The sequence below is a fragment of the Danio aesculapii genome, chromosome 14, assembly GCF_903798145.1.
Source record: "Danio aesculapii chromosome 14, fDanAes4.1, whole genome shotgun sequence".
NCBI classification, from domain to species: Eukaryota; Metazoa; Chordata; class Actinopteri; order Cypriniformes; family Danionidae; genus Danio; species Danio aesculapii.
In genome coordinates this window covers 14,023,451-14,035,950 of record NC_079448.1, presented here as the reverse complement: position 1 = coordinate 14,035,950, position 12,500 = coordinate 14,023,451, and the positions used below count along the sequence as shown (strand labels likewise).

Sequence of the window (12,500 nt, the reverse complement as noted above, 5' to 3'; positions counted from 1 at the left end):
TAAAATAAATCTATGCACAACAATCTCTCCTCAGTTTCCTCAGCAGTAAATATATGGAGCACTTTTAAACAAATGTTATTGTAAGGAAAATAACTTAACCATTATGGTAAATAGAGTTAAAATTTGTAAAGACATTTTTTTTTTAATTTTTACTTTTCTATTGAGATGAATTGTTGTATGTGTGTTGGCCAGATTGGATAGCAATGCATGAACAAATGAAAATTCTAAAATCAGGGGTAGCTTAAATAATGTGTCGGTGCACTTTGGAGAAGGGATTCATCAGAATAAACACCAAAAATTAGTCCAAGTCACTCGAAAAATGGGGAAAATATATAAAAAATAAGACCTGTTATAAAAAGATTTAAGACCTGCAACACTTTATTGCAGTGAATTTAAAAGGCCTAAAATTTAGATTTTGAGATTTAAGATTTTTTAAGACCCTGCGGACACCCTGATTCTAAAAAGTTGAGATGTTTTCAACTAAGGATGCCTGCAAAATGCGAGCATGTTGAGCCTCATACAACCTTAAGCCACTCGCCTCCACTAGAAATAACAAACTTGTGTGTGTAAAATACGTGATCTGTGAATGGCCCCTTATTTTATTTTTTTCAACTTTTTTTTTTTTTATTATTGAATGTACGAAAACTATAAAACTAATGTCGTTTTTGTGAACATTTTCTACAGAACATCCCTGTCCCCAACATTTGAGCTACTTTTACAGGACAACAATTGACAAGTCTTGTGATTTTGAAAAGACACGAAGATGACTAAATCATGACAGAATTAAAGGGTAGATTTATTATCCACTTTAAGTGAATACATACATACGTTTTGTTGCTCTTCGGCTACTCATATGTTTTATGACTAACATTTTATCATCAAATAGTTGCGTTATGTTTTAAACAGCTAAAACATCAGTCTTATTCATTCGCCAAGAATTGGGACGCTTAAAAGTAAATATATATATATATTTTTATAATTAATTAAAAAAGATCCAAGCAAGTGTCCAAGGGATTTCTGTAAATTATTTGTATAGTATTATTTTTAAAATTAATAAATTAATTAATAATAATAATTTGAATAATGTAATTATCAATACATTAGGAAAATGTTATTAATTTATTTAATCATTTTTCAGTTTAGTTTATTAAATGATTAATAAATGTTGCTGATGCTAAAGTGTTCTTTAATCATTTTTAAGATCAAGCTTATAGTGTTTAGCTAAAAATCAAGCCAAGATCAAGTTAAAAATGAAACAGAAAAGTTTTTCAAAACTCTCTTTTGTACATTCACAAAAATGTCCAAAACTGCTGTAATTGCATATGTCAGGGCAGTAATTTGCGCTGTCACCTTGTTAGTAAACAGTACCTGCAGGGAAGTGACGATGTTGTGTGTGTAGTATGTGGCGTGTATGTGTTTCTGGTGTTGGTTGTAATGTGAAGTATATCCATACTTTGCTGATGGATCTTTAGCAAACACTTGAGCAAGAACAACAAGACCATATACTCCTCCATTGTTGGGTTGTTCATGCCTTTAATCTACACCTCCCTAAACACGTACCATGCACAAGCATTGTCATTGTTTTCAAACAATGTCTTTTTTGGGTGTTTACACGAAGAAGAAAACGGTTAAAAAACGTTATTTTTTTATTTATTTCCACTTTGTAATCCCTTTTTCAGGTTTATGTGTTTTCAGTCCCCAAAACACTGTTGCCATGTTAACTATAACAGGCAAAGTGCATAAGAAGTTTCCTGTTTTCAGCTGAAAAATTGTCATGTAAAACGTTGTCACTGTTCAAAACAGCTGTTAAGACATGTTTACAGGATATTCTCCAAATTAAATTCCCTAATCAGGAAAAGAATACTTAAGCAACACATACCTTAACATAATCTTCATTAATATAAAAACTATTTACAGACATAACTGGGCCATTAGAAAAAATCCTTAGTGTTTATCCCTGTACAAGTATAAATTTTCATTCATAATGGTCTTAAAAGAGTCTTAAAGTCCTAAAATTACCTTGAAGAAACTAGGCATGGGACGATAACCGGTTTCAAGGTTTACTGTGGTTTCAAAAAGTCAAGGTTTTAATACTGCAAAAAAACGTTCTGTTATACCGTTCCTACGGTATATGTAAGTTTTTTTTTCTTCTTCTTTTTATGTGTTTATTTAATGTGTTGTTAAGAAATCTGTGTTATTTAAATTAATCAAGACATTAGAAGTCATTGATTAATTTGAATTATTTAGCTTGACATGTTTACTGTTCTAAATTATTATAAATGTTTCCTAAAATATATATATATATATATTTGGTTCAATGGGGAAAATGTTGTTGTTTTTACCCATGCATTTAAATGCATTAATACCGTGATACCGTGGTATTTTTATCCAAGGTTATCATACTGTCAGGAAGTTATACCGGCCCATGCCTAGAAGAAACCTGCAGAAACCCTGTTATTCCATCCAGTGTACTATTAGTATTTTTTAGTGATCTATAACAATATCACTAGTACATATTTATTTTCTTCATTATACATTTTTTTATATTTCAGGGGTATTTCTACATGTAGTATAAAATTTTTAATTTGTATTTCTAATAAAAAATATGTTTGAGAGGTGGATGATAAAAATAATACCACAATAAAGAAAATAAGGGAAAAATAATGGTCCTCAATAAATGAGGAAAAATGGATCTCAATAATATTTTTTTTTCATTGTGTTGTGTTTTATTTTATTGAAAGTATGTTGTATTTATGTAATACAACATCCATACATAGCTTGTTTTAGTAAGGTTCACCCAATTTTCCATCTCAAAAAGCATACAAACATCATAAAAACTAAGTATTATTTAAGTATTTTAAATAAACTAAAAATCTCTCACAAAACCAACAATATAGCTAAAATATAGCAAAATATGACAGTAATTTACAGTAAAAAATTAATTAATTAATAAGTAATTAATTAATTAATTAACATCTTTTTTTTCAAACTCACAGGATGTTAATTATGGTCTTGAATGAGTTTAAAAAATACAAAACCGCTGGACTGTTTCAGTATGTGTATAAATAGAAGATCTTTTTATTTGCAGTGTAGTAAAATTAATTGTAAAGGTTTGTAGATATTTACAAATGTTTCAGTGTGAATGAAAGGTTAAAAGAAATTTAAAAAAGCAAGTCGTAGTAATGCAAAACAAACTAAAACAAAAGCAAATATATATTATTTTAAAGATGTACAACTATTTTGCTTACTAGTGTGTCCTGAAGCACCCTCTTCAACCCAATAGTCCAATCAATAAGTGTGTCATTTTAAAACGTCTATTGTTTGCTTTCCTTACATTCTCCCTGGTCTCAGTGATTGATGTGTATTTAGTCAATGTTGACAGCCTCCGCTCTGACCCTAGCCACCCTGCCCTATGCAGAAATGTAGGTTGCGAGCGATTGTATAGCAGGAATGCAGAGGAAGAGGTGTAACTCCAGAAGCGGGGGTCTTGCTCCAGACTGTTGCGTCTGGGTCCGTGTTTCATGGATCACAGCCATAGTTCACATTCCTAAACTCCTGTGTAATGCCTTACTCTGGGAACACAATGTGCTTTCACACAAACTTTTCCCCGGAGAATACAATGTTTACCTTTCTTTTTTTCTGCCTCCTTTCTTTTCCTTCCAGGTTCGATATCTACAGGAAAGTGCCGAAAGATCTTACCCAGCCAACATATACTGGAGCTTTCAGTGAGTGCCGAAATTTATAATGCTTATTTACCATTATAGCCATAACATAAGTTTAATCATTCAATTTACTGCCAGGTTCCCACATGTCATTGAATATCTATATTATCATCGAATAGGGCTTGGGGAATTGCAAAAAAATTATCATGATATCTTGTTTCATATCATTTGATATTAATAATTATTGAATATTTTTTAACAATAGATTTAGGAATATTAGGATTTTTTTAAACCACCTTATTTTAAATTACCAACATTACTTAGGCAAATAGTTTTAATAGTCATAAACAAATATTTTTAAACAGAATGTCTCATTTTATTATAAAATAAACATAAGTGTTAAAGAGACTCTTAAACTTAACCTTGATAAAATGTCACAAAGTGTGTGCAATGGTAGAGTGTAAATACTCAACGATCAAAGCAAACTTTAAGGTGTGAATAATAATGATTCAGTAAACCTTAAACTCTAGGAACTATAGCAACTAAGCATCATTATTCAAATACATATTGAAACCATACAAATTGTGAAGTTAAGTTACTATATTACCCCCTATGCTAAAAAGTCTTTCAGATGGGGAGCTAGTGGCTGGGATCAACAAGAAAAGAAACCCAAAATCCACTCTAGTGACATCCTTACACCCTTTTTTATTTACAGTCTCTTCACTGCTGATTTATGGCACCCATTTTCACATGTGTTATTCTGACCTAAAGTGTCAAGCGTGTGGATTCCTTGACCGTTTATAATGGACTTGGCACTTGGGCTCCCCTGGCATCTCTTGTAACTAGGTGACCATCAACCATTTTCTCAGAGGATGACAAACGAACAAATCATTGCAGCAACTCCGATGCAAGTTTATAATGAAAAGTAAAAAACGCTGCAGTGTTTGGATGTGCTGTGTTTGACTGGGGTAATTAGTCTGCCGTTATTACTGAAATGTGAAAATTTCATACAAAGTATGAAGCAGATTGGTTAGTTCTACTTGCATGAATCGCGGTGTGCTTGCGGCATTCGGAAAAGTTCAGATGCTTTCAAATAGGTGCAGCTGGAAAATGTGTGTGGTTCACGTGTGCGCCTCTTGCACGACGTGTGCACGTAGCTCCCATATCCGTGCTGTACAAGGCGCGCGCCTCCATTGGCAATGACAAACTTACACCCTAAGCTTATTTGCACTGCTTCCAAGGTGCACGCTAAGCAGCCACATTTTTAAAAAAATTGCGTTTCATACCTAAACTACATACTGAATCTTTTTTTTTTTTTTATCGATATTGACAATGGTGTTCGGTCAATAAATATCGATATCGATTTCATCGCCCAGACCTATCATCGAATGTTAAAAGTTCTATTCCAAACATTTAAAGTCAGGGAATTTTATATATATATTTGTCATTGTGTCGGAATATCATGGCTTTTTGTTTGTCATTTAAAATCATTCTTTCCAAAAAGACTTATCAAAAAAAGCTTTTTGTGGTATTCACGCACACACGCACGTACGCACGTACGCACGCACACACACACACACACACACACAGTTGAAGTCAGAATTATTAGCCCCGCTTTGAATTTTTTTTTTCTTTTTTCAATATTTCCCAAAGGATGTTTGACAGAGCAAGGAAATTTTCACAGTATGTCTGATACTATTTTTTTCTTCTTGAGAAAGTCTTATTTGTTTTATTTCGGCTAGAATAAAAGCAGTTTAAAATTTTTTTATGAACCATTTTAAGGGCAAAATTATTAGCCCTTTTAAGCAAATTTTTTTCAACTGTATACAGAAGAAAACCATCGTTATACAATAACTTGCCTAATTACCCTAACCTGCCTAGTTAACCTAATTAACCTAGTTAAGTCTTTAAATGTCACTTTAAGCTGTATAGAAGTTTCCTGAAAAATATCTAGTCAAATATTATTTACTGTCATCATGGCAAAGATAAAACAAATCAGTTATTAGAGATGAGTTATTAAAACTATTATGTTTAGAAATGTGTTGACAATCTTCTCTCCGTTAAACAGAAATTGGGGGAAAAAATAAACAGGGGGCTAATTACTCTGACTTCAACTGTATAAATAAAAAATGTAACATTTGTTGTCACATTTTCATTTACAATGGCCACACCACTCTTAAATGGAAAAATAAGGTGAAAGGCTCAGCTTTTTAGTCAGTGAAAATCAGGGAATTTGACATTTTGCCCATTGTTTGTGCACTTGCATTTCTACCACCCTCAAATCAACATTCCTCCTTTGATTCACAACTGTGTTTTTCCAAAACCAATTCGCTGACTCAGTTTTTGTTTTCTAACTTGTCATCGTATAGCTCATCGTTCCCTCATGATCCGGAAGGATGGATGTTTGTAATGCTAGGTGTTACTGTTTGACTCATGATGATATGATGCATGGCGCTATGTCATTTTACACACATTCTCCATTGTTGTTTTGGCCTCGGGTGAATCACTTAACGTTTAGTCATGCTTGCTGAAATCTAGACCAACCCAAAACACAACCTAAATATTTTGTTTGTAAACCGGTTCTGTGGATAAATTCTCACATACCCAGCTGGGACATCTGAGGTTTGTGGTTAAAAAAACTAGTCTTTTTAGTTTTTAAAACATCTACAGAGATGACAGGATCATTATGTAAGATTGACTTTTATTTATAGTCACCCAGTGTAAATGAGAAAGTAAAAGATTGATCCACTGGTGACTAGTTTTTTCTATTTTGGTAAGTTTTTCTGTTGGTAATGAAACTGATAGAAATGGAAGTAAATGAAACGAATCTCTAATCCACTAATAAAATCTTGATTTAATCAGTTTTGTTTTAATCTTAATTCTCTTAATGGTTATAGGTAACAAAAAAGAGGATATACTAAAGAAAACGAAAAAAAATGGTACTTGACAATAATGTTCTGTTATTTAATGTATTTACCAACATAAACAAACTTCGACCAAAACACTTATTACAGTATTTATTCATCTTTCTTGATTGAAATGAAAATAGTCATTCATTGTTAGTTCATGTTAACACAATGAATTTGAAGGGAGGGTTCACACAATAAAGAAAATGTACTTACCATCAAGTGGTTCTAAAACCTTACAAGTTTCACAAAAGAAGGTATTTCTCAGAATGTTAAAAACCTGTAACCATTGACTTCCATAGTAGGAAAAACAAATACTATGAATGTCAATAGTTACAGGTTTCTACGAAGACCTGGAAAGGATGTGATGATCGGGGGAAAAAGTGGGTGAAAGAAAAAAAAACTGGGTGGGAGAAAAAAAACAGTTATAGGAAAATATATATTTTTTTGAGTTTTTGCATTCCCTCGCAAAGATGTTTTGCGTTCCCTCGTTTGTTGTTTCACAACTTTCTGTTCACTTCATACATGTCAACCCTCCTGTTTTTACCGGGATTAACTAGTATTTTACCATTCTATCCCGCTATCATCCTATCATTAAGTATTTTCCTATATTCCTCCTAAATTTTTAATCTTGACAGCACTTTATATATATATATTTTCCCATCACTCACCCATTTTTTTCTCCCATCCTTATTTTTTTATTTCCCCACCATTACGTCCCTTCCCGGTAGGTAGGTTTCTGAAATCTTTTTAAATATTTTCTTTTGTGTTAAAAGAAGAAACTCATGAAGGTTTGAAACAAGTAAAGGGTTTAATTAATATCTTGTTGGCTGTTAAAAAGAGTATTACCAAAATTGGTTGTCACAAGAGTCTACTACACTGAAAGCATGGATGGAAATTATAGCAGCAAATTACAGCATTTGTAAATAAGAAAATGGAAAATGTATTTAATGCTGGGAACAATTGAGCAAATAGGCAACATCTCATAGACCAGTTAATTCCGAAGTAATGGATCACTCCCTAAATGTACATATTTTTGCTTTCAAGTTAAGTTGTTTTGCTGATATTCTTTTTCTTTTCTCCTATGTTCATTTATTTATTTGTCTTTCTTTTTATACTTAAAGCTGCCAAAACAGGCTCTAACAGGAAAGATAAAGGAGTGCAAAATCCCACTTTCAGATTTAAAACCACTAATAAAAGACTATATTTTCAACAAATGGGATCAGTGCGCAGAAAAAAAAACTTTTTGGAATCCAGCCTGAAATAGGAAGAAAACCCAACTATTTTTTAACTCGAGACATGATGAGATAAAATAAATCAGTTATTAGAAATGAGTTATTAAAACTATTATGTTTAGAAATGTGTTTAGAAAATCTTCTCTCCATTAAATGTGAATTGGGAAAAAAATAAACAGGGGGGCTAATAATTCGGACTTCATCTGTATATATGCATGCACACAAATAGAAATGTACATGTAGCTGAAAGAGAAAGTAGATGTAATGGTGCTTATCCTACATCTGAATACACTCTTATGCATCACTTATTTATCTGGTGATTTTTATTTTTATTTTTTTTATTTTTATTTTTAATTATTATTTAAAAAAAAAACAATCAAAAAAAGATCTCACAGTTTTTTTTCCACCATTTTTGGGTGAACTAACTCTTTAATAAGTAACTTTGGGTTTTAACACTGCATTACTAAATAGTGAACTATGATTAATAAAGTACATGGACAAGTAATAATAGTTTGTGTAAGTAATTATACATTTACTGACATTACCTAATGAAACCTTATTGTAAAGTGTGACCCTTAAATCAGGTTTTTAAAGATAGCATTATCTCTATGATTTAATCTGCCTTGTCTTCAAAGAGGATTATGTAATCTGTCTGACCTCATTTATTGTTTTAATATATTTAACTACAATTTTCTAAAAGAAAAGTCATTTACATATAATAGTAACATCTTTAACGTGTTAATAGTTCTCTTCCAGTATTACCTTCATTAAACGAGTGCTATAACCCATTTTAAACCCGAGTCCATGAGCTATGTGTCATAGCGACACGCCTTATTGTTTGTGTTATAGCTAAACATTAGCTTGAGCAAACTGGAACAAACCAGAGTCAGAGTCTGACGTGCCGACCACAATGTCACGTGACCACAGACGACTCACTGGAAACTGTCTCCATGTAAATATGCACTAGCTTCTGTGGCCAGCCTTGCAGTTTGACTCATCTGATCACATGTTGAACTTGGTAACGATTACGTTTACCAGAGCCATAAAGCCACGCACAATCATTTGCCTGTCGAACGAGCTTATGTAATGGCCCTGTGACTTTTAAATGCTGCACACGGTTTAATCATTTTGCATAGTCAGGCACAATTAAGAGACGTCATTACTAATATTAGAAAATTACTTCCTTTCGGGCAAATATGAGCTGAAAATGGTCCTCACACTTTCAGAATAAAAGGCGCACAAGCTGTCGCTGAAATTTTTTCTGTTTGGTTTGTGTGAATAAGTACATTTTAGGGGTCACAATTTATTTTAAGGAATGCTTCTTGCTATTAATAAACTACTAACTATGAATTTTCTCTTAGTCAACTCCTAATTTGCTGCTTATTAATAGTTTCTTTGTTTTAATTTATTGTCCACCTGTGGAAAATGGTCTTTGGCTTAACAAACACAAATTAATAGTGACACATGACATGATAAAAACACAATTAGCACAATTACAAAAACAAAAAATGTATTAAAGTAGTTGGGTTTAGGGATTGGGTAAGATTAGGGATGTAGAATAAGATCATTAAGAATATGCACTTTATAAATACTAATAAACAGCCAATATCTTAATAACAGGCAGGTATAAGCCACTAGTTAATGGTGGAATTGGTACTTAAACAATTTGTGCTGGGACAACATAAATGAATTATGTGGAACTCTGCACTTCTTACAGTGTAGTTTAAATTAACTTAAACAATTTTAAGTGGATTAAACAAACAGTTAAGTTGTTTAAACTTCAATATCTCAAGAGTTGTGTTTTTTTGAGAGTATAAAATGATAAAAAAATATGTTTTGATCATACATTTTTTAAAGGAATAACTGTTAATAAACCATTAACTGACTTTTGGCTCTATAAACTACATTGTAAAACAAGTGAAAACTTAAACTCGTTACTTCAGCTTGTTACAACATTAATTAATTAGTTTACACAATTTATTACAGTTTTCAGTATTTAACACCTTTATTTAAAAACCTTTATTTTTTTAAGTGTAAGAAGATTAAATCTTAAATCTTTTTTTAAGTTGATACAACGAGGCTTTTTTCAGTGCATTAATTTGCTGCCTAATAGTTTTTAAGGATGTAGTTGGGGTTATGGATTGGATAGGGATGTAGAATAAGATCATGTAGAATATGCGCTTTACAAATACTAATAAACAGCCGATATCTTAATATTAGGTATAAGCCACTATGGTGGAATTGGTACTTAATCAATTTGTGCTAGGACAACATGAATGAATTGTGTGGAATCCTGCACTTTTTACAGTGTGATTTAAGTTAACTCAACAAATTTAAGTGGGTTGAACATAAAACATTAAGCTGACCTCAAAATATCTCAAGAATTGTGTTGTTTTTGAGAGTATAAAATGATAAAAGTGACTTAAATTGTTACTCAAACTGAATTGTTGCTGATGTTTCTTTGAAATGAACTCTTCACCTATTTGTAAAACTTGTTTTGTTGCACACAGCTCACTAATGTTTTCTTGACCTTTTTTATCCCTCAGTTTCAATATGCTGCTGTGTCTTCATGTTGTTCCTCTTTCTCTCGGAACTGACAGGATTCATCGCTACAGAAATGTACGTATGAAATCACACAAAAAATTATGTCAACGACATAATTTTTTTCCCTTTTCACATCTTGGTAAATACTTTTTATTTAATTTGTGCAACAAACCTAAGATCATAGGGATGGAAAAAGTGTAGTGTAAAATCAGAGTGTGTCTTACATTCAGCTAAAGTTAAAAAGTGCTTCAAATAACAACATATACAAGGATAAACAAATGTTTTTAGTGGAGCATTCTTGGCACTTTTAACTGAATAGTGATGCTACATTTTGTGTTACCATTTCAGAAATTTATGTCTACGTGGTAATAAATAAATAGTTATTCGATATAATGATTTTTGGTCTCACTTTAAATTAAGTGTCCTTAACTACTATGTACTTGCATAAAAAAATAAATACAATGTACTTACTGTGTTCATAATGTATTTGAGACACTTGTGGTGCTTTGAGTTGGGATAGGGCTAGGGTTATGGACAGGTTTGGTGGTATGGGTAGGTTTAAGGGTGGGTTAACATGTAAGGAATAGTCAACATTGTATTTAGAAATGTAATTACAGAATTTAATTACAGATATATTTACATACAGGTATTTAATCAAGCATAAGTACACAGTCAATACATTTATTTACACAATAAGTACATTTGTAACGAATTATTAATTTCGGTGTAGGTACATAGCAGTTAAGGACACCTAATATAAAGTGGGACCCAATTTTTTGTGAATAAGATTTTATTTAAACAGGAAATCAGTGAGGCCAGTGTGATTTCACATTACCATTGTTTTTGCATTAGTTGAACTAATTAGTTAAGCTGAGAACTATTTTGTTGTATATGAAAATATTAGTTTTCAAAACATCTTAACTCATAGTGCAATATTAACTGATTTATTGTTTGATATCAGTGTATTAGTACAGGGCGTCTACTCTTGCAGAGTTTAGCTCTAACTTGCTCCAGCATATTCTAGTGAGCCTGAGGAACTGTATACATTTATCCTCCCTCCCTCCTTCTCTCTCTCTCTCTCTCTTTCTCTCTCTCTCTCTCTCTCTCTCTCTCTCTCTCTCGAAATGTCTAGAAATATGTTTGTAAACATACAAAAATTTTTGATAGTTAAACCGTTTGATATTTTAGTCGTAATGTTTAAAACTGCATCTTGAGAAATTTTATCAGCACTCAAGATGACTTTATGACCCGTCATTTAAACTTTTGCAACCTCAGTGACAGATAATTTTCACACAGGACTTGGACACTGGTGTCAGTTTGTGAACATCTTTCTAGTGTCACCGGGGGTTGGGACGTGATGAAACGAAATGACTGCAATTCTGGCAATTTACTGTCAGGCTTAAATCTGTTTAACAGTGACATTTACATTTCACTGAACTGAACAACTATGACAACTGAACTGAAGCAATTTTTATTTTTCTAGAACTTCATCTCCGTTAAGCTGCTTTGACACAGTGTACATTGTGTATGTTTACATGGACACCAATATTTCGATTTTATTATGATTCAGACAATACTCTGATTAAGAGTCTACCATGTAAACAATTTTTGATTAATTTAATCCAATTAAGGTCATAATCGACCTAAACAGAAATAGAATTAAGACATGTGAAGTATGCTGATTTTATTATTGAAGTGCAGTGCAGACATGTAAACACTTTAAACTAATACCATCATGTAGGATTTTCGCAGTATTTTGCAACAGGATAGTCTATTCACACATGGCTGTTTGAGTCAGTGAAGGACCACAGACACCTGCTTTGTGAAATGCAGAGGTTTTTTTTCTCATACCGCGTGCAGTATCAAATTCTATTAAAACAACACTCTTCCAGCAGTTCATACTCGCATCCAATATCTCGTTTTCCACTGGGGCCATGCATGAAATTTCCCTGAATGTAATTGAAAGTGCCATACTACAATTAAAGTCGACACATTAAAAATGACATGCCACAAATTACATAAAACTCTGGAGGAAATGTGGATATCGTGTTGCCGCAATGTTGTTAATTGAATTTTGTACTATAATATGTAAAATGGGATCATGAAAGGAACATTCAAAAAGTAATTCACGTAAACACCTTAATCATATTATT

The 12,500-nt window shown here is 32.2% G+C and overlaps 1 protein-coding gene across 1 annotated transcript in view; it reads left to right on the top strand.

Moving 5' to 3' along the window:
* ergic1 (endoplasmic reticulum-golgi intermediate compartment 1) overlaps positions 1 to 12,500 on the top strand; it is a 52,711-nt gene that overhangs the window by 10,926 nt on the left and 29,285 nt on the right. Inside the window, exons 2-3 of the mRNA XM_056472136.1 lie at positions 3,664 to 3,725; positions 10,350 to 10,422. Of these exons, the coding sequence (XP_056328111.1) occupies positions 3,664 to 3,725; positions 10,350 to 10,422 (135 nt within the window). The remainder of the gene's footprint in view (positions 1 to 3,663; positions 3,726 to 10,349; positions 10,423 to 12,500) is intronic.